Below are 22094 nucleotides of genomic sequence, written 5' to 3' on the forward strand. Positions count from 1 at the left end.
GCACTACTACAGGTTACGGAAGCAAACCCACGCTGAGATGGTCCAATCGATCCAACAAACTACTCGACGGACGGACGGTGGCATTGAGGCAGCTGCGCAGCGGCGACTATGGTATCGCCTTCACCAAGGTCGCGGACTGGTTGCGGATTAACAAGAACTGAGTCATGGATGGTTTTGGCGCTGAAGCCAACATCAAGACCCGTACCTATCCCCTGCTGGCCAAATGCATCCAAGCGAGGTCGATGATCGACCGCAGCGCCGACGAAATCTGACTGGAATCAGGAAAAGGAACACTATAATGCTAGTCACTATGGGCTGCCGGCTATTTAATTTCTCATGTACTGTATATCATATTCATAAATTCATGACTCAAGGAGAAGTGCTCTCAGGGGATAGACTTATGGCATACAGAATACACCTCATGGGACTAAAGTGGCTTTGGCATGCGGATCTAAAGGTTACACATGCCAAGGAACATAGAAGCGGGCGAATTGATGGGATACTTCTATCTCATGCGGAGTACCTGGATGCACAAGTTACAGAAACATCAAAACCTAAGTGATATCCAGTGTGATCAACATAGCAAGCCTAGTTTACACCCACTGCTTGTTTCCAAAATGCGAGACGAATGCACCACCAGATCCGCCCTCGATGCTTGCCTTTTCCCATGTCGATCTGGCATGTCGAACAGATTCTTGCGGAGTGATTGGGCCCTTGAAATGAGGCGCATATGCTGCAAGCTTGCCCGTCAATCCCATCAAGGCTTGGATCTCTTCTGGAGTGGCTGCGGGTATGCATTAATCAAAATGTCCGGATACGGTACCCTTGCAGGCAGGGAAGAATACGTACCATCTGTGTAGCGGCCCACCTCCACCAAGCCTGGGCTGATACTCATGAATAACACACCATCTTTCTTAAATTGCGCGTTGAATTTGGCCACAATCATGTTCATGGCGGCCTTGGAGGCAGCGTATAAAGCACCAGTATCAATCTCGTAGTCGTTGGTCAAGTCGAGGTCGGCCACACCGGTGGAAATGGTAATGACCTTCTTGATCTTGCCCTTCAAGACAAGGGGGAGGAAGAGGTGGAAGAGATGGATATTACCAACGACATTAGTCTGCCATAGCTGCGATGAAACAGCCTCGAGCTCCTCGACCTTGTCGCTTCTGTTGAACCCATATTGTTAACCATAGACACGCTCCGGACAGTAGCTAGGAGGGGAGTGGACCTACAATGCACCGATCGGTCCATAAGCGTCCAAGGAGGGCACCAACCCTGCGTTGGCCACAAGGTAGTCAACGCCACGCTCGCCGACGATCTCGGCCGCGTCAGCAGCAGCTTGCTTCAGTGTGGCATAATTAGTAAGGTCCGCATAGAGAATGTGGACATTTGCACGGTTTCCCAGCTCTGCAGCTATCTTCTTCTCAGTTGCAGCTTTGTCGCGCACCAGACCAATGACTAGGTTTTTCTGGTCTCCTGAAATTTGCCTGAGGAACTCGAACTAGGTTATCGTATTAGATAAAAACAGCCATCAGACGGCAGAGGAAAGCCTCACCCCAATCCCTCTAGACACTCCAGTGACAACGTAAACAGACATATTGCTGGGATAAGTAATGATTCTAAATTGGATGAACTGTGTGTGCGTTGAATGCAATATAGCTACTGTAGATGTTATAGTCTGTTTACTTTAATAGAAGAAGCTCAAACAATAGTCATATCATATCCCAGGTGCTTACAAATGCAGCTCGATTAATAATAGAATGGAATGGAAGGGGCACCGGAAGTGGTCCCGACTAGGTCAGATCCAGCGCCTCTAACTAAATCAGGCTGATTTGTAAGCAAGGCAGCATGTAAGCCATCTGTAGTAGGCTCATGTGATGAATATGATAAATTAATAGAGTAATGAACGTGAACGTGAATTTGAATATGCTCACTGGACGGCACGGTTTCACCGACCTGGACATTTCATAGTCGACTGGCTGACCCAACCCGCATGGGCATGGGTTGTCCGATTAAACCCAGGTAGGTACTCAGTATGGGTTACGCAATAGGGGCAGAACTACTATTCTGCCTACTGCAAGTAGTATAGGCTAGATTTATATACATAAATACAGTAAAACCTCGTTATAACGAGCCTCGCTATAACGAGAACCTCGATATAACGAGATTTTTTCCTTGCTTCAATTAATTCTCCATATAAATAATGAAATCCCTCGCTACAGCGAGTCTCGTTAACTTTGCCTTATCTCCTATATAAAATCTCGTTATATCAAGGGGTTCTTATTAGCTAATATGCCTTAGAGGAAGCCTATCTCAACGTCCTAGAAGGCTGCTTTGCGAGCTCAAAATTGCCTCTATCTAAATATAACACAGAAAGACCTTCGCAAATGGTTTCAGGAGACCTATGATTATACTCTTTCATCTGGTCTTATCTCTGATATCTTATCCTGTAAATACAACTATCTTAATGCTAATTCCCTCCCTACCTATGATGCAAAGCGCTAATGCTATAAGAACTGGCTAGAGCTAGAGAATGCCTTATTTAAGTAAATAATATATATAGAGGAACAAATACCTATCTCTGCAGAGATTATTTAACAAAAGGCTTAGTCTTTTTAGGAGAAGATCTACCCAGGGTAAGAGATGGCAACTTTTAGTAATAGATGGCTTCATAACTTCCAGATAAGGAGGTTAGTAAGATAGTATTAATATTATAGAGAGGAGGGAAGTATTCCAGCTCAGGCAGATTAAGAGATGCTTGAGATTAAATAAGTCTTAAGTGTGTATAGCCTTAAGGACTAGTTTAACTGTGATGAGACTGGCCTCTTCTAGAAGCAGTCTTCTGCACAGAGTCTTTTAACATATTAACTTCTAGGTTAAAAGAAAGATAAAGCATAGATAATAGCCCTCTTTTATTGCAATGCAGAGTAATTTTTGCAATGCAGATGGCTCTGAGAAGCTATTATCATAGTTTATTAATATAGCAAAGAATCCTTGAGCTGTCACGGTGCTGCCGCAGATAGGAGTTAGCATCGCTAGGAAGGAATCATGTGACCTTGGGAATATCTTCACCGCACAATCCCGCAACTTACTTGGAAGCCTCTGAGCTACGTCCTGTCTATAGAGCCTAACCGACCCCTTCGACGTAGCGGCTTAGTAAGACTAAGCCTTAGTCTACGGGGTCGCGCTACGCGCGACCCTGCCATCTCAATGAAAAATATCATCTCAACGATAAAAGCTTTAAATGTCATATCCTTTCTAGAATTTCTATTATTTCTCAACCACAACCATGCCGAATGACTATTATGAGATAGAAGATCAAATTGAGAGGGCTCTGCGCGTATTACGGCGTTAAGAAAAGCTAAATATCTTAAAAACTACGCGAGAGTTTAAAGTCCTAATGCAGAGGCTTCGACGCTGCTTCCTTGGGACTCCTTTATAGTGTGACAGGGCCCCAACAAATACAAAGCTTTCCACAGAGCAAGAGGCGGCTCTTATAAAGTATATTAATATACTTATCAAGCTAGATATTCCCCCGCGGCTAAAGGCAATCAGCAATGCAGCAAATTCAATACTCTTTCATAGACATACTGATCTGATAACCCCCCCCTCTTTAATTAGCGTGCATTGGACGAAACGCTTCCTTGAATACTATCCAGAATATTAAGTACGAAGGCAGAGAGCTATTAAATTAGAGCAGAAGCGGGCACACGACCCTATGGTGATTGAGATGTGGTTCCATAACCTGAAGGTGTTGATGGAACAGAATTATATCTATCTATGAGACCTCTACAACTTTGATGAGACAGGCTTCCAGATTAGAATCGGTAAAGATCAATGGATAGTTACTAGAGAGTTTAAGAAGCCTTCTTTCTCTTCTAGTAACACTAATCAAGAGTATACAACTGTTGTGGAAGTAATCAGCGCAGATGGCCACTTTATTCTACCCTTTATTATCTTCCCAGGGAAGTGCATCTTAGCGGGATGGTTTGATGTCTGTGATGAGCCAGATTATATAATTGGACTGTCAGATTCTGGCTACATAAATGATATCCTTGCCTTCCAATGGATTCAGCATTTTGAGCATCATACACGGCGTTGAATGCTAGGGGTAAAACACCTACTTCTCTGCGATGGATATGGATCCTATATGACCTATGAATTCATTGATTTCTGTGAGAAAAACAACATTCTCTTATACTTCCTCCCTCCTCATACAAGCCATATTCTTCAGCCGCTGGATGTTGGTGTATTCCATGCCTATAAGCACTGGCATAGTGAAGCTATTGAGGATGCTACCCAGACAGGCTGTGGGAAGTTTACAAAGATGGAATTTCTATCCGCCCTCTTTGAGATACGACGCAGGACTTTCAAACAGCGTACTTTAAAGCATGCTTTTAGGCTGACTGGCCTAAATCCATGGAACCTATCAGTCGCTCTTGAAAGATTACAGGATTCCAAGCTCTTTACTGATGAGTCGTCAAGCAATTCCTCCTTCTTAATCACCAATACCCCCCAAACAGCGCGTCAAATTGATCGATTTAATCGTCATCTTCTTGATCTATCCCCCACTGAAGAAGATTCATTCCATACCACTCTTTCTAAGCTGGTAAAGGCTGCCAAAACACAGGCGATTCTAGTCGAACATCTTACGGAGCGGGTGAGGGAATCAGACGCTGCAAAACTAGCCCATCAATGCTGTGTGCAGGCTTCTAGAGCTCATCTACAGATAGGTGGAATCATGCGGAAGGAAGAGGTCACATGTATGAAGCGAATTAGGCAAGATTATGATGAGCTGGTAGAGAAGAATCGCTTACGGCCTTAGTGGAGGAAGGTAATGGCGGAACTTCAAGAGTACTGCCTTGCCAAAGGAATAATTATTTGAAAGCGGAGAAAAGTGCGAAAGGTAGTTTAAACCTAGTAGTCATTATTTCTATGTATTTTACTAGTAAATTCAGACAGGAAGGTTGCCTATTTCTTCATGATATTTAAATGTTGATAAACTTTATCGTTGAGATGATATTTTTCATTGAGATGGCAGGGTCGCGCGTAGCGCGACCCCGTAGACTAAGGCTTAGTCTTACTAAGCTGCTACGTCGAAGGGGTCGGTTACCTGTACCAGTTTGCCCTGCAACCGGAACAGATAGATATAGATTCCTGTAGCCAGCCTGAGTGTCAACTACCTCATCAACCTGTTTCTGTTTACCTGTGACCCCGTACCTTGACATGAGCTTTCCAAGCTACTAGTGTTAATATACGGAATCTGAATCTTATCTAGTAGAGTAACTAGAAAGCCTAGATTATAATATTAATATTTACAGACTTTCTTTGTTAGTTTAATAAGCAGATGAGTAGATAGAATGTTGTCCTTCTTATAGATAACTTCTCTGCTTATTAAGCTACTGTAATAGAGATTTAATCTAATAGTTATCTACTACAGAATACTCTTATTATATAGCTTCCTGTGAACTCTACCAGCCGATACCAGCCTCTTAATTAAGGGATTATCTACTGTTAGAAGTTATACTAGAAACAATACTAGATTTGCTTCATCCTTTAAGAGTTTAAGCTTAATTATGATTTAATTATATTAATGAATATTCTATGAGTAGTTCGATGGGGAATCCAGAGCTGGGAATTTGAACTTTCTAGGTAGGTAATCTAGAATTACTTTTAAAAGGCTCTAGATTCTTAACTATTATATTAAGAGCCTGTTAATCTAGCAGTTCTGGATAATATACAGAATGCTTTCTCTCTTCTTAAGCTCTCTACGCCTATCCAGGACCTAATAGATATTAATACCTTTCTGAATCCCGCAGAGGAAGCTATCCAGGATACTCATGAAGATATTAAGAGCCAGATTCTAGCTTAGTATGGGCCAGAGCTTGATGATGATTCTGAGGAGGAGCTTGAAATTCTACCACAAATATTACTTGATCAGGCATTGGAAGCACTAAGAACACTTTGTTTATATGAGGAGCAGCAGGCAGAGGGCATTCCTAGCCTTATTTATAAGCTAGATAAGCATGAGCGTATCCTTTGGGGTCGAAAGCTGAGCCTACAGACTTAGTGGGATATTCGAAGCTATTTTACAGGCTAAATTATATATATCCTTGATATAACGAGAACCTCGTTATAACGAGAAATTTGGACTGTCTGGAATATCTCGTTATAATGAGGTTTTACTGTATACAATTTATATCTACAAAAAGGGTATAGCCTGAAGTTATATACATAATTATGCATACAGAGTATCAATGTACTCCGAGTAATATGAGTGGGTACCCGTAAGCCAACCTCCATGGGTTCTGGGGTGGGTTTGGGTCAACCCATAGCATAAAAAACCGCCCCAGAACCCATGCAAGTTGGCTTATGGGTACCACTCTACCCATATTAGGGATGGGGTTTTGTGCTATGGGCTGACCCAAAACCAACCCAAGACCAGTTCTATTTCACAGGGCAGCAACATGCCAATTACATGATGTTATCCTAAAAGAATGTTGGTGGAACCTCAGCCATCTACAAGATGCCATTGGCCCATTACTCGCCTTTGCACCCTGAGGAGAAGGGCCTTTTCCTATATATTCGTTTTCCCCTCCTCCCACTATTAGTCTCTGATTACTAACCTAAACTAGGTAGGCTGCGGCAACATCCGCGACGTATCTAAATCCGCATATCCAAATCCGCATATCCGTGGATATGGATGTAATCTAATATCTCCATATCCGCAACGATACGATATGGATAGTAAATGGTATCCGCAGTGTGGATTTGGATATTTTGCGGATAGGCAAACAATATAAACATGGCTAAATCCATTACTGCATAATTTATGCATGTTTTGTTTGTAATTTATTGTTCTAGGGGTGTATAGGAAAGTCACCTTTCGGAATCCAAGTATCAAGGTATAGAGTAGTAGTATAGACTATAAGACAAATTACAGAAACAGAGATACTACTTGAAAGTCTTCTATTAGGCTATGTGACTATGGTTTGATAATTTCATAATCCTCGAACCCTCTTGGAGCCTTCCGAGATCTCTTAGATCCCCGCGTCAGTATGTCATTCTGGGGTAAGGGATGTTTAGTCTCATCATCTAACTCATGACGCTGCTCTACTAACTGTCCTTCTCTTTAGCCCCCTTCCCTAGTTCCTGTACATTGTTGCTTACTTGGCTGATGCTGTGTTTCAGTCTGAATATCACCAGCATTATCTTCTTCATCATCACTAACAGGCTCAAAATCCGCCTGTAGCTGAAGCGGAGCTCTTTCCTCCTCTATAGCAGCAACCTCACTAGCTGGAAGATACTCTTCTATTAGTTCTAGCTGCTCTTGTTCAAGCTCAAACTTTGATGTATACATCCACATCATCAAGTCTTTGATCGTACAAGATTTAAGATGGCCGCGGCGATAGTGACAGATATCACAAGTAGAGTTGAAAAGACGTTCGACACCAGCCCCACTAGCTGGGATGGCAAGAACATCCTGAGCAAGTCTAGATAGTGCTGGGAACTCGTGCTCATGCTCTTTCCAGAAGGCCCTTGGTGATATATTAACTGTGCCTGTTATCTGACGTTAGTAATAAGTCATAGAGTTATTAGTCACTACTAACCACTCTCAAGATATTTCATAAGCTCATCATTATCTATGTTTGATCGAGAGCAGTGAGAACTGATTCCCTGCTGTAAGGCCCTGCTTAAAACTAGCATTTTGATCTGAGATAGGTTTCCAGATGATAATTAAGTCCTTAGTGGTGTTGGTAGATCAGCAAGCTGCTTGGTGTACTGCTCAAGATAGTCTGTAAGACTCTTATAATACTATTCACGCCAGCCACCCTCCCACTCTCTTATGGAAAAGAATTGAAGCTTATTTAAAGGGGCAATAATTATGCTAATTACAAAGATATCACTATGCATCTTATCAGTCTCTTTATAATAGAATGAGAGCTTGGCCTTCGCTGCTTCGAGTGCATAGAGCATTGTCTTTTTCCAAGAAACCCTTTTACATTGAAGTTGGCGTATGATCTTCTCGAGATTGTCAAAGAGATTGTTATAGATACCAAAGATAAGATGAATGGTGACCTCCTTTGTTGTAGAGAGCGCAGTGGTGTAATTAAAGAAAGGTTGGGTAATCCAGAGCAGATACTCGATTTAGCACTATTCTTCCTTATTAAGCTTAAACTAGAGATACTGATGCATTATACAGTATTCATCAAAGACAGACTGTAGTTGCTTGGCTCAGCAAAGCATCAAGTAGGTGGAATTCCAGCGAGTACAGACATCCTGGCAGGGAACAAGCTTTGGCTCTGTAGTTTGAAGACTCAGAAATGCCTCTTTTTACTGTGGACTTGCTTTGATGAAGGTAGCAAGTCATCGAACCTTTATTCTTATCAGTAAATAAGAGTTTTGTATAATAGTATATCATACCTTATTTAGTGTATCCACAATTCCACTTGAATCACTCTTTTTCTGGAGAGATTGTATACTTTGATCAGACCATTCCCTTTCTATAGAATTATTGACTGGGTTCACTTTCATCTTTCTAAGCAGTTGATTCAAACTAAGCTAAATAACATGGGCGATGCATGGGATTCGGATAATTGTAGCATTACTACTAAGATCCTGTGACTGGATTAACTCCTGCAATCTCACTATCATAGTGTTGTTGTTTGATGCATTATCAGTAGTAATTGATAATATGCAGTTGGTGATCTCATGCTCTTAGAGGACGTCAAAGACAACTGAGCTTAGATTGCTTCCATTATGCGTACCATAAAGAGGTTTAAACCCAAGAAGAATCTCACAGTAGTTCCATTCTTGGTCAATAAAGTAGCCAGTGATTGCTATGAATGCCTGGTTAAAAGGTGATGTCCAGCAGTCAAGTGCAATTGAAAGCTTCCCATTTGGTGGAAGCTTCTGGAGGAGAGTTGCTTGTTTTTCTTTGACATTCTTCTCTAGATATCGTCGAAGAGTCCTGCTAGAGGGGAGTTTTGGCTTTGATGGTGCCAGTCGCACAATATCAATAAACTCATCAAGCTCGGGACGCTCACTAAATCGAAAGGGAAGACGCCCAACAGCAACCATGTCAAGTAGCTTCTCCATGAAAAGCTCTTGACTATATAGCCTTTGAGGAGAACGCTGGGGCTAAATAAGAGTAATATAAGCATACTTCATGACCTATACAAGGGCCTTATACTAACCGAGGCTTGGATAAGCTGGTCTATACCCTTCTGCTGTTTAGGTACCGTACACTAACAGGCAGCTCCTTTAAGGTGTGCTTTCATTGGAGATAACCCTGCTTGGCAATGACCTGGGTGAACAAGAACACTGCAGCAGTGTCTACACATAACCTTAGGCTGGCTAGTTTTTTCATCTGCAACCTGATGAAATTGCTCCCAATATAATAAGCTCTTTTTCCCATCCCAGTGGATTGTATCCTGTAGCTCCTTCTTTGATCCGAAGTCTGTCTGTAGCCACCATCTTACAAAGTCATCCTTTGACATATTGGAGTAAAGGATCCAATGTTTGCGAAAGTTAGGCCCAACACGTGTGAGGGTCTCAGGGGGGCGGGGCCGTGGTAGTGGGAAGATGAAGTCTGAGTCTGATGTGGAGATGATAGTACGCTGACTATCAGCGATATGCTGTGTATTATCTGATTGTAGGAAGTCAGGTTCATAGAAAGAATCAGAGAATTGAGATTGTTGGCTTTGCGACATCTTAAATGTAAGGATAATACCATGAGTTAGGAATAAGAGAAAGGTAAGAAACTTACAAAGCCTTTAGAGGGAAAATTTGAAGGGTAGATAACAAAATCTGGTGGTTACAAGGATACACACGTAGATTAGACAGGTCTATTTTCCTAGATTATCTTCTGTTCTGATTGGTTTACTAGTAATATTAGTGTAGTTACCTACATGATATCCATTGGATATCATGTAATAACCCATGGATATCCGTCAGATATCCTGCAGATGCCGTATAATTACCTATGGATATCTGATAGATATCCGCATATATCCACAAGCTCACCATGAAAGCAAGAGTTCTGTATATGAAAACCACATAATCAGGCTATCAAATAGATATATGAGTTCGATATGACCTCAATGGGCTCGAGCACCCTACGGACACTTGCCCGTTACAATAAGAGCTGTATTTGAGGAATATTGGTAAGGTAATGTAGTTTAAGAAGGCTGAACCAATCAATCCACCAGAAGTTCTGGTTTAGAGCCAGCAGATCCAGCAAATCTAGCGTAGCCAGCATTGACATGGATATATATTTTGTACATGATGGAGGATAGTATCAGGCAAAAGTGCTGCGTGGTGCTGTCAAGCCTGTCATGAGTCACGACCAGAACAGACATAAATAACAGTTAGTTAGTAATTGATCTTATTCAGCAAGTTATGCATCATGTGTCAGGCTAGATTGGGTTAATTTGGCGAGAATTATGCTAGTGTGGATAATAACAAGATATCCATATCGTATCCGCGTGGATTTGGATGCAGATAAAGATAGCATCTTAGGTATCTGGTATCCGCGTGGATACGATATGGATACCATTTGCTATCTGATATCCGCGGATATGCCGCAGTCTAAAACTAGGTCACTATTCACTACTACAATGGGGTGAGAAGGAAGACTTGCTTGTCAAAACACTTTCAGTCATGATGGCCCTGTACAGTGTAACCGCATGTCCTCTGAAAACAATAGCAGGGCGCTCTATGTAGGACACAGTGGAATACCACTGCAAGGATGGTGCGTCTGAAATTGCAATATGTATTGGTCCACTAGCCGCTTTTGCATTGGGCGGTTCTTATCATGAGGAAGCACATTGTCTTGAAATACGCAGTTGCGAGTGGTTGCAACACGACTATCTTGGCAGGAAGACCTCACTGAGACTAGATGGCAGATAGGAGAAGGCATATGTATCTCAGAGTCGGCGCGGCCTCTCAATCCGAAGTGGATTTGGTGCGACCTTGGTGGAATGTCAAGGACTGTAGCCATGCGTTGGAGTTGGGTCTATGACTTGAAGAGCATAAGAAAAGCCTCCTCTGATCGGGACAGAAAAAGAAGCAGGGCAGCACCAGCTTCGACTGACCTGTTGATACTTGAGCGCGATAGCGGTCATGGCCCTGTTGCTCATTTGAAATGGCTCAAGCAGCCTACAAAACGGGCGCAGAAGGGAGCGAAACGACCCGGTACTTGTTTCCTGGAGTTGTGTGGGGCCTTGTGCCATGGAATATAGCAATTCCTCGAGGGAGAATCAAACATTCACATATACTTACAAGCTTTATATATCCATGCTCCGTTGACAGGCTCTAACATCCATTAAAGAGCCTATCAGCTGGGAACTGTTTACTACTTGAATCTGTATTGTCACATTGTGTGGAGTGTAATATTGGTCTCATGCTGTCAACCCTTGTTATGAGTCCAATCATGCTACTCGATTCTCTCCTCTGTAGGACCCTGGGCAAGTCGTCGTGGTCAGCTCATAAGAAAGTGAGTTCTGTACTTTCTCATGGCTTCCACTAGGGAGACTAGTGATCCAATATTGGGCGAAAGGCTAGCTGGCTCTGCTTGGAAAGTGTAGGTGTACAGAAACACAGTTTCCCCCGCAATGCTCGATGGCTTATATGCAGGTGCTGGCGTGACGTCAATGACAAAACTTCAGATGACAATCATTTATTCATCACATCCAGCAGGAAAAGATCTTTAGCTTAGCCCGATCTTCCTGGCAGGTTCTATAATGATTATTGGTGATGGCCGATGCTGCTCTGGGGCCATCCGGATTCGGGACCGCTCACCGCAGTGTCCCATCAAAGAGACCGAGTCCTCAACTGCTATGACTATCAATTTCAATTGGACACGTCCAGCTTTCTGTTAACCAGATTATGTTTATCATTCTCACTATGCTAGAAATGGCCGTCTAGACCTCTTTTTGGCGGAGCAGACTGATGGTTGATTTTTCTTGGCATCCTCCGCATCACACGGGGAACATCCGGATAGCCGACTTGGATGTAAAGTTCGCTTCGGTATGTTCCCCGAGCATGCTCTATTGTCACTACGATTGAAAAAAATACAGAGTATAGGCGTGTTCGGCATTTCCCCGAAATTTTGAAAATGTCTCCCCGCAACTTCCCCAGATTGACTGTTCGGATTGAAGTCACAGACGTTTCAGCGATGAATGGCGGTTGATAAATCCCCAAGATGCTGGCCGTTTGGGGGTTCGAGCCATTGCAATTGTCGACAATAGTCACCCTCCAAATATGTCTCCCAACGTCAAGTGGACTGATGTGCCAAGTGAGTGCTGCATGAGCGAGTGACCACAGTGGTGGCAATATTGACTATTGACTCTTCGCTTCAGATAATACCCACCCCATCTGGTACAAAGATGTAGGCTTGCGTCGCAACGTAGCCTTGGGCCTTGGTCTCTGCCTTGTAATTGCTACAAATGTAAGTCATCTCGCCTGCTGTTTGAAAGGTGGCGCTGCTAAATATTGCAGGGATGTTAGTATTGGCAGGATACTTCGGCGATTGACAAGTAGTGAACTGATCCACCTGTCATTAGACCAAGCAAGCCTTCTCACTGGGTTCCAAGCAATGCCTTCATGGCAAAAGTATGTTCAACCTTGCTGATCCGTTGTGGCCTCGAATTTGACTTTGTCAGATACTTCAAGAGCCCTACTGGCGCGCTGCTGGGTATCTATGCTGCCTCTTATTTTTTACCCTCGATCTTTACTGCATTTATTGGTGACGTCATCTCCACCAAAATGGGCCGTCGATGGTGTATCATCGTTGCAAATATCATCATTACCATCGGCTGCCTTGTCAATACATTTGCCAGCTCTGTCGGCATGTGGTGCGGCGGTATTTCCTTCCCTTCCCCTCGTTGCATTGGTCTCCCGGTTGACCAGGGTCTTCAGGTCGTGCTATTATTGGAGCTGGTGTTGGTATAGTGAAAGTTGCGGCTCCTGTATTGATCCAAGAGATTTCCCATCCTCGGCTTCGACCTATTCTTGGCTCCTGCTACCAAACGTTCGCATACATCGGAATCTTCTTCGCCGCTATTATGACTTGTGACTCACCCAGACCAACCCGAAGTACGTTCTCAGCTAACCCATGATTGCTAGTTGCTGGTCTGTATGTCCCTGGGGACTGGGGTTGGCGATTCCCTTCTCTTCTCCAGGTAATCGGTCCGGTTGCGGTTATCATTGTGACCATGCTTTGCCCTGAATCCCCACGGGTGAGCTTACCCTCTAAGGCACGGTTAAAATTCTCATCCACTCACAATGATTATCCAGTGGCTCATAAAGAACGGTCGCGAGGAGGAGGCCGTCGGTGTTCTTGCCCGCCTGCATGCCAACGGTGACAAGGAGGACGCCCTGGTGCAGCTCGAGATCAAGGAAATCCGGACCGCCATCGAACGTGAGGTCGCCCAGCGGAAAGCAAGTTTCGTAGATTTCCTGCGGACCCGTGGAAACAGGAGACGTCTGGCCGTGGTTGTAGCTTTGGCATGCTCATTGAACTGGATGGGTAATGGTATCATCACCTAGTAGGTTGAATGCCTCACCACGTTCACGGAGAGTTTGGCTAATGCTGCGATAGTTTCCTGTCGCCAATTCTCAAGTCGGTTGGCATCACCTCTGCAGTCCAAATCACATTGATCAACTCTGGGCTTGGTAAGGCTTGACAGTCCCTTTCTTTTTCCCCGTAACATTCAGCATCAGAAGACGGACAGTGTACAATTCGCTGACTACCCTATAGCCCTTTGGAATCTCATCCTTGCTGCCAGCGCTGCAGTGTACTGTGACAAGGCTGGACGTCGACCCCTGTTCCTGACATCCGTTGCAGGGATGTTATGCTCCTATGTCGTCGTTATGGGTTTATCTGCCGGCTTCGCCAACACCAAACAGTCCTCACTAGGCATTGCTGTGATTCCTTTACTATTTATGTGAGCCGTCCTTAGACTCCAAGAGTGGAGAGCTCGCTGACCGTCCCCACACAGCTATTTCGGGTTCTATGACATGGCATTTACTCCTCTTCCAATTGCATACACCGTTGAGATTCTGCCCTTTACAATCCGATCCAAAGGAATGGCGCTCTTCACGAGTACCGCCACGATGGGCAACGCGTTCAACCAATTCGTCAATCCGATTGCGCTCAAAGCCATCTCATGGCGATAGTGAGTGGCGTAGTTCCATCCGAGTTGATTGATGGCCATGCACTGACTCCTGTATGCTTAGTTACGCGGTGTATATTGCCATTTTGCTGTTCTACTTTTGTTTCATCTTCTTCATGTTCCCCGAGACTAAACGTCTGTCGGCTGAAGATGCAGCAAGGGTTTTCGACTACAACAGGAAGGGCGCTGTCATGGATAACGCCGGTGATGATGTTGAACAGGGCCCTGTCAGCCCCGACAACGAGAAACAAGAATCCAGGTCCGTTGTTGAAGTCAAGGACAGGGTTTGAGAGAGTGATGTATCCCAAGGATGCGGTCATGGTTCGAGACAGGTACCATATCATACTCGTCCATGATCAAGGAAGCCATGCGCACTGTTGCTTTCTGGAATGAAAATTCACTGTGTACTATTCCTCCAGAAGCACTGCAGAGTATCTCTCTATATTACTGGTGATGTTGTTTGATGTATGGTATCTTCATTCACATATACCATCGTCTCAAGACAACAACAGAACAGACCTCAGGAAGCATGACAATACAAGGATCTTATAGTTCGCCCATAGTACGTACTGCTTGATCTAGGCGGTTAAGCATCACCTCCAGCATGTTAACCGACCCCTTCGACGTAGCAGCTTAGTAAGACTAAGCCTTAGTCTACGGGGTCGCGCTACGCGCGACCCTGCCATCTCAATGAAAAATATCATCTCAACGATAAAGTTTATCAACATTTAAATATCATGAAGAAATAGGCAACCTTCCTGTCTGAATTTACTAGTAAAATACATAGAAATAATGACTACTAGGTTTAAACTACCTTTCGCACTTTTCTCCGCTTTCAAATAATTATTCCTTTGGCAAGGCAGTACTCTTGAAGTTCCGCCATTACCTTCCTCCACTAAGGCCGTAAGCGATTCTTCTCTACCAGCTCATCATAATCTTGCCTAATTCGCTTCATACATGTGACCTCTTCCTTCCGCATGATTCCACCTATCTGTAGATGAGCTCTAGAAGCCTGCACACAGCATTGATGGGCTAGTTTTGCAGCGTCTGATTCCCTCACCCGCTCCGTAAGATGTTCGACTAGAATCGCCTGTGTTTTGGCAGCCTTTACCAGCTTAGAAAGAGTGGTATGGAATGAATCTTCTTCAGTGGGGGATAGATCAAGAAGATGACGATTAAATCGATCAATTTGACGCGCTGTTTGGGGGGTATTGGTGATTAAGAAGGAGGAATTGCTTGACGACTCATCAGTAAAGAGCTTGGAATCCTGTAATCTTTCAAGAGCGACTGATAGGTTCCATGGATTTAGGCCAGTCAGCCTAAAAGCATGCTTTAAAGTACGCTGTTTGAAAGTCCTGCGTCATATCTCAAAGAGGGCGGATAGAAATTCCACCTTTGTAAACTTCCCACAGCCTGTCTGGGTAGCATCCTCAATAGCTTCACTATGCCAGTGCTTATAGGCATGGAATACACCAACATCCAGCGGCTGAAGAATATGGCTTGTATGAGGAGGGAGGAAGTATAAGAGAATGTTGTTTTTCTCACAGAAATCGATGAATTCATAGGTCATATGGGATCCATATCCATCGCAGAGAAGTAGGTGTTTTACCCCTAGCATTCAACGCCGTGTATGATGCTCAAAATGCTGAATCCATTGGAAGGCAAGGATATCATTTATGTAGCCAGAATCTGACAGTCCAATTATATAATCTGGCTCATCACAGACATCAAACCATCCCGCTAAGATGCACTTCCCTGGGAAGATAATAAAGGGTGGAATAAAGTGGCCATCTGCGCTGATTACTTCCACAACAGTTGTATACTCTTGATTAGTGTTACTAGGAGAGAAAGAAGGCTTCTTAAACTCTCTAGTAACTATCCATTGATCTTTACCGATTCCAATCTGGAAGCCTGTCTCATCAAAGTTGTAGAGGTCTTATAGATGGATATAATTCTGTTCCATCAACACCTTCAGGTTATGGAACCACATCTCAATCACCATAGGGTCGTGTGCCCGCTTCCGCTCTAATTCAATAGCTCTCTGCCTTCGTACTCGATATTCTGGATAGCGTTCAAGGAAGCGTTTCGTCCAATGCACGCTAATTGAAGGGGGGGGGGGTTATCAGATCAGTATGTCCACGAAAGAGTATTGAATTTGCTGCATTGCTGATTGCCTTCGGCCGCGGGGGAATATCTAGCTTGATAAGTATATTAATATACTTTATGAGAGCCGCCTCTTGCTCTGTGGAAAGCTTTGTATTTGTTGGGGCCCTGTCACACCGTGAAGGAATCCCAAGGAAGCGGCGTCGAAGCCTCTGCATTAGGACTTTAAAGTCTCGCGCAGTTTTTGAGATATTTGGCTTTTCTTGACGCCGTAATACGCGCAGAGCCCTCTCAATTTGATCTTCTATCTCATAATAGTCATTCGGCATGGTTGTGGTTGAGAAATAATAGAAATTCTAGAAAGGATATGACATTTGAAGCTTTTATCGTTGAGATGATATTTTTCATTGAGATGGCAGGGTCGCGCTACGCGCGACCCCGTAGACTAAGGCTTAGTCTTACTAAGCCGCTACGTCGAAGGGGTCGGTTAGTTATTATATCCTAAAATTACATAATGGACCAGCATCCCCGCAAATTTGGCTGGTTTCAGCGGGGCTCGAATAGTTACTAACAGTAGCGCAGTAGCCAATGAACACCAGTGCCATTTGTCTGTAAAGTTTATCCTTTGGTTTGGATCAGGTTATTAAGTTATTGAAAGTCCTCCCATAAGTTGACTCTGCAAAGATCTCTCAAATCAACCGCACAGCAACATGACGCCAAGTCCACGTGCAGTCCCTGAAGGTTCACCCTCTCTTGACCGTGTAGATCGCCACAACTCGACGGCAGCTGTCCACAAAAGGCAGTTTCAGAAACAGCGAACGCAGCGCGCCACATACGCCTGTGAGCGATGTCGACTCAAAAAGCTTCGATGTACGGGGGGCCACCCTTGCGGTGCCTGTCGCCGAGCTGGGATCGAGTGCGACTTTGGCGATCGGGGATTAGATTGGCAGCAGAGTCTCTCCCTTACAAACCAGCGACTCTTGCAACTCGAGAAGACTGTCATGGAGTTGGTGTCCAGCCTGGGCCATCTGACCCATCCACCACAGGAAGCACTCCCGCAATCAGCTTTCCCACAGGCAAGGCAGATCGTCAACAGCCCTTCTGCCCAGATCACACGAACTGCGGGGCCTCCAGATTCGTTCCCTGCCCGGACCAACGTCGCGGAGCCCACTCAAAGTCATGGGGCAAGTGCAACTCCAGAACGTATACGCACCTTGTCGGCGCACCCTGTACACTCAGAGGGACTCGATTCACGCTGGGCCGCCCTGAAGAACAACTCAGCGCCGTTCCCCCCATTAATGGCCCACCCAACTGTGTGGTCAGGGGAGCCAGCAAAGACCGTTCCCGCCGGAGACCCGAATGCTCAACTCGCTCTCGGAATGACACACTACGAAGCCGAGGTTGACTTACAGAGTGAACCAGTTTCCCGGGGGATTGTCGATAAGCAGGAGGCAAGAGCGCTCTTCTCCTTGTAAGTCCAGGATTGCTCACTGCTCTTCATCGGCTTGCAGCGGACTCACCGCGATATATCCCAGGTTCTTCCAGAAATGTCACCCATTATTTCCGCTCCTTGAGCCAGGCAAGGACCTGGACAGGCATTTCGATCATATCCGATCATCAGCGCCGTTCCTCTTCACTGCAGTCTTGGCAGTTGCGGGTCGTTACTATACCGCTTATCGGGACAAGCTATCCAGCAGGTCAAGTCTGCCACCCATTGCCGGTAGCGCCCTCGCAGCCCTCGCAGACCTCGCCGGTGCGCACCTTGGGTTTGTCCTCTTGCGTAAACAACACCAGCTGTCTGACGTGCAGGCTACCCTACTACTTTCTGTGTGGATTCCGCGAGGCGGAGGTCAATCTGCGGACCAGTGGATGTTAACAGGGCTGTGTACCCGCCTGGCGTACCGTATCGGGGTGCCCGATTCGTTTGGCTGCCCAGCAATTATCCGTCTCTTGAGTTCATCTGACCTCGACCCTAACGATATCGGCGAGGCGAACAGTGTCTTGCCCCAGTGGCACACCTGGTTGCTCATTAACCAGTAATCCGATCTCCCTGCTGATGTTTGACCTCTGATTAACCCCTGTTCCTAGGTATGACACGTGGCTCAGCCTTGGATTTGGTCGTCCCCACCCAATGCCAGTTGTCCAACCCTCGCCCCGACAGTATCTTACTGCTGTACGCAAGCTGGGACCCTCAGCCCAGGTCGATTCGGAAGCCGCGACATACGTCACTAGCCTGGCCGAACTGTCCGCCGTAAGCGATCCGTTCTTTACCGCTGTTACATTTCCTTAACAAGGAGCTAAACTGTACTGCTAAGGTCGCAGCGGATCTGGTTTCCGGTCTGCGCACAGCCCGCTTACCCCCAACACCACGCCAAAATATCCGCCAGCCCGCTGCCACAGCATGGTCTAAAATCTCATCTCTTCTATCTGACCTAAACCCGCGCTTGGACGCATGGCAACGTCAATGGACCTGGGCCGGTGAGCCTTGCGACGATTTCCATGCGCTGCATCAATGCTTACATGCTATCTAGGCTCCTATGATGCCGTCATGCTTGGCAGGTACACCGACCTGGTCAAGATTTACGGTGAACATACGCGCTTATGCTTGAACTCTCTTTCGCTTAACCTCCTGACCGCTAATGCTACTGCGAACTCGGAGAACCATATAACGATCTCCTGTTTGGAAAAGGCTTGTGATGCCGCTGTAGCCCTTGTGCAGTACTACGTCAAGTCTTCCGATTCGGAGCCAATCGTTCGATATGGTGCAGATGTGAGTTGCTGCTACCTGCTGTTGGAGTGTCATTGCTAAGGGAGTATTGTCATCCATCTATAGTATCTGGTTCTGATACTCGGCCAAGCTGCAATGTTCCTCGTCCGAGTACTTGTCGCTCGACTCGAGCATCCCTTGCCAGTAGACCGACGTGTCTTGACGCATCATCTCAGGACTGCCATTGAGCTCTTGGAGTCCAATGACATGTCCACAACCGGTATTTGTGGCTGGGTGGCCCAGCTGGGTCGCGAGCTGGCTCGCTACGCCGGCCTTGCGCTTGACTCTGGTGAAGGTGATCCGACAGATGCCAAGTAAGTCTCCACTTCTCACGGCTTGATGACTTTCTGGCAGTTCCTTTCTGATGCGGCATATGAACAGCTTGACCGGACTAGACCCTAGCCTGCCGGAAATCCAATGGGACTTTGATATCTGCGCCTTACTGGGCCAGGACATCCCGGCCGGAGAGACAGGTCTCGACCTCGGCCATTACTTCGATTTCGCCCAATCTTTCTTCCCTCCACCCACTGATCCGGGAACTCTATGAAGCAAACTCTGTACCGTGTCCTCTGAAGGGTGAACGGAGGGTGCCATCTTATACATCGTTGATGGAGCGGATGTCAGGATTGATATGTAATACTAATGTTTCTATCCATTCATATTGTATTAGTTTACTCATGCCTGTACTATACCATTACATCGACCTGGCATTCCTAGACGTCCTCTCTATGAGAGCAGCTTCCCTTCCATTCAGAAACCTCGTCTTTCCCACGGTGCGCATACCCATCGGCAGCGCGCTTCTCCACTTCGCGCAGTGCGAGCTCATTCAGGTTCGCTATCTCATCATTGCGCTTGTCAAATATCATGGAGACTTCTTCGATGGTATGGTGCCTGGTCTCCGGATACATGAAATACGCGAAGACCAAGTAGAACAACAGAATGGCAATATACACAGCGTAACTGCCCAGAGTAAGCTTCCCTAGTCTTCTTCTCGTTACTGATAATGGGGTATACTTACTATTTCCATTGGATGGCGTGCAGCGCAATGGGATTCACAAATTGATTGAACGAGTTCGCCATGGTTCCGACTGACGTGAACAAGGCAAGGCCCTTGGTGCGCAGTCTGAAAGGCAGGATCTCGGCTGTGTATGGAACCGGTAGCGGTGTCCAGGCGATGTCGTAAAAGCCATAGTATCTTGGCCACCGGGTCAGCTTTCCTCAGTCCCTTCCACTGCGTTGGATGCGGGCATGACTCACAGGAAAATGGACGGAACTACGGCCACGCTCATAGCGTGACTCCCTGTGGTAGCGAAACCAGCGAAGAGGCCCATGATGAGGACGTAAGAAACGAGCATACCGATGATTGAGACGAGGAACAGTGGACGGCGACCGAAACGTTCAACATTCAACGCGGCGCCGAATGACAGGATGAGGTTCCAGATGGCTAGACCAGCCCATGTCAGTCTACAAGCGCTTGCTAATCCTTATGATCCGCCTCGTACTTACCGAGCCCGGATGTGAGAAGCGTGATCTGGACTGGAGACGTTATCCCGATCGAGTTGAGTACCGGGGTCAGATAGCTGCAGGGCAAAAGGTCAACACCACTGTCATGACAAAGCGCCAGCAGACAGACTTACTAGGAGACAGTGCCATTGCCGACCCAGTTGGTGCCGACACAAAGAGACAAGAGTACAATAAGACGCCGTCGATTCCCTGCTGTCATGAAGAAGTCTCGATAGGATGCATGGAGCCCCACTCGTTCTTTCTCCAGTACCATTTGGATCTCGGCCAATTCCCATCGGACAAGAGGGTCGTCGACAACACCGTTGGCGTGGTACTTGCTCAATATCGCCGAGGCTTCCGCTGTTCGATCCTTGGACACGAGCCACTGGAGTCCATCGGGATTAGCCAAGAAAGTGTCCCCCAATGCGGGAGTCGTAACTCACTCTTGGTGATTCCGGGCAGCTTTTCAATGTAGCAAGGACAAATAAAGGTCCCACAACTTGGACGATCGACGGTGTCCGCCATGACCAGTCGCCTGGGATGTAGAGAGCCGCGACTGTGGGAAGATCTCGATATCAGCGCAGGGTTGTTGAGGAGGCAGGGTGAAAGCGAGGTCACTCACAACAAAGCAACGCTGATAGCAGAGCGCCAAAGTAGAAGAAAGGATAATAGCAGGAAGCCAACATCGGTCGTAACCGAGGGTGGGCGATCTCCTGAATGAGCGCTGGGGCGGCCACCTTGGCGAGACCGCCACCTCCGCCGATGATGGCGCGACCTGAGCAGGATTCGAGTTTCAGAACATAATACCAAAGGCACCAAAGGGGGACAGATAAATTACCAGCAACCCACATCCCAGCACTACTAGCAAAGGCGTTGATGAAACCACCGGCAAGGACAATGAAAGATCCCAGAGCCAGGGTGATTCGGCGCCCGAAGCGCTGAGATAGGAAATCACCCAGGTAAGCCGTCACAATCGATGGGAGGTACAAAGAGGCAGCGTAGAGTCCCAAGATTGTGCCTTTCGGGTGGTCAAAGAACTCGTTCCACGAGGTCACAGCCTGTAACCCGTTGAGGAGGCCAGCATCATCTAGCAGCATCTGAGTAAGCGGGTGACGCAAAGCAATAGTGGACAATCGACTCACAGCCCTATGTACATCTATTAGCTGGTGTATGTATCAGAGACAGAGAATCGATACCCACCAGGTAGTAAATTACAACACACAGCCCAAGACTTGGGGAGTAGGGTCAGTGACCATGCCCGGGTTGGGTTATTGTCACCAGCTGTACTGGACTTACCAGTGTGCAATGTTCGCCTTGAGAGCAGGGTCCTTGTACCAGTGTTCATCGGTATTGTCTAGTAGAGGGTATCGGTGAGTAGCGATGGAGCCGCTTGCTGGCGCAGGTCCTTACTGGGTATGTTGGGAAGCATGGTTGTTTGCTGCATCATAACAGGGCCGCGAGGGATAGTTAGATCAGCATGGACGATTGTGCGAGATTTGAGATGTCTGATGGGCGAGCTTAAAGTAGACTAGGATTCCGCATTC

General features: G+C 46.1%; 5 protein-coding genes across 5 annotated transcripts; 3 read left to right on the forward strand and 2 right to left on the reverse strand.

Moving 5' to 3' along the window:
* Nucleotides 1–291: 291 nt before the first annotated feature.
* On the reverse strand, nt 292–1774 carry AFUA_3G00180 (SDR family oxidoreductase). The gene is made up of 4 exons (XM_077804257.1): nt 1556–1774; nt 1233–1501; nt 850–1166; nt 292–784 (listed from the first exon to the last, which is right to left on the reverse strand). The coding sequence occupies exons 1-4, from the start codon at nt 1595–1597 to the stop codon at nt 594–596; spliced, it is 819 nt and encodes a 272-aa protein (XP_077660417.1). The 5' UTR covers nt 1598–1774; the 3' UTR covers nt 292–593.
* Nucleotides 1775–4150: 2376 nt separating this feature from the next.
* Nucleotides 4151–5212, forward strand: AFUA_3G00190 (uncharacterized protein; the record flags this gene model as incomplete). The annotated part of the gene is made up of 3 exons (XM_077804258.1): nt 4151–4609; nt 4826–4854; nt 5164–5212. The coding sequence occupies 3 exons, from the start codon at nt 4151–4153 to the stop codon at nt 5210–5212; spliced, it is 537 nt and encodes a 178-aa protein (XP_077660418.1).
* Nucleotides 5213–11944: 6732 nt separating this feature from the next.
* AFUA_3G00200 (uncharacterized protein) lies at nt 11945–14737 on the forward strand. The gene is made up of 12 exons (XM_077804259.1): nt 11945–12298; nt 12363–12451; nt 12502–12505; nt 12567–12615; nt 12666–12865; nt 12922–13074; nt 13129–13241; nt 13300–13550; nt 13604–13677; nt 13763–13949; nt 14004–14180; nt 14242–14737. Exons 1-12 carry the CDS (start codon nt 12265–12267, stop codon nt 14465–14467), a joined length of 1557 nt encoding a protein of 518 aa, XP_077660419.1. The 5' UTR covers nt 11945–12264; the 3' UTR covers nt 14468–14737.
* Nucleotides 14738–16959: 2222 nt separating this feature from the next.
* On the forward strand, nt 16960–19594 carry AFUA_3G00210 (Zn(II)2Cys6 transcription factor; the record flags this gene model as incomplete). Its single annotated transcript, XM_743249.3, has 7 exons — nt 16960–17751; nt 17816–18316; nt 18369–18531; nt 18596–18758; nt 18812–19050; nt 19114–19361; nt 19429–19594. Exons 1-7 carry the CDS (start codon nt 16991–16993, stop codon nt 19592–19594), a joined length of 2241 nt encoding a protein of 746 aa, XP_748342.2. The 5' UTR covers nt 16960–16990.
* Nucleotides 19595–19760: 166 nt separating this feature from the next.
* Nucleotides 19761–21647, reverse strand: AFUA_3G00220 (putative MFS sugar transporter; the record flags this gene model as incomplete). The annotated part of the gene is made up of 8 exons (XM_743251.2): nt 19761–20007; nt 20066–20242; nt 20305–20491; nt 20554–20627; nt 20685–20935; nt 20994–21106; nt 21173–21325; nt 21389–21647. 8 exons carry the CDS (start codon nt 21645–21647, stop codon nt 19761–19763), a joined length of 1461 nt encoding a protein of 486 aa, XP_748344.2.
* Nucleotides 21648–22094: the final 447 nt, after the last annotated feature.

Source organism: Aspergillus fumigatus, chromosome 3 (genome assembly GCF_000002655.1).
Source record: "Aspergillus fumigatus Af293 chromosome 3, whole genome shotgun sequence".
Taxonomy (NCBI): domain Eukaryota; kingdom Fungi; phylum Ascomycota; class Eurotiomycetes; order Eurotiales; family Aspergillaceae; genus Aspergillus; species Aspergillus fumigatus.

What these genes read in the sequence shown, in the direction of transcription:
- AFUA_3G00180 (XM_077804257.1), bottom strand. Translation starts at nt 1,597, where the DNA reads ATGTCTGTTTACGTTGTCACTGGAGTGTCTAGAGGGATTGGG. An exon ending in GAGTGTCTAGAGGGATTGGG is followed by an intron (nt 1,502 to 1,555) that starts GTGAGGCTTTCC and finishes ACGATAACCTAG; the next exon opens with TTCGAGTTCCTCAGGCAAAT. An exon ending in TATGGACCGATCGGTGCATT is followed by an intron (nt 1,167 to 1,232) that starts GTAGGTCCACTC and finishes TGGGTTCAACAG; the next exon opens with AAGCGACAAGGTCGAGGAGC.
- AFUA_3G00200 (XM_077804259.1), top strand. Translation starts at nt 12,265, where the DNA reads ATGTCTCCCAACGTCAAGTGGACTGATGTGCCAA. An exon ending in TGTCGGCATGTGGTGCGGCG is followed by an intron (nt 12,866 to 12,921) that starts GTATTTCCTTCC and finishes CAGGGTCTTCAG; the next exon opens with GTCGTGCTATTATTGGAGCT. An exon ending in GTGATTCCTTTACTATTTAT is followed by an intron (nt 13,950 to 14,003) that starts GTGAGCCGTCCT and finishes GTCCCCACACAG; the next exon opens with CTATTTCGGGTTCTATGACA.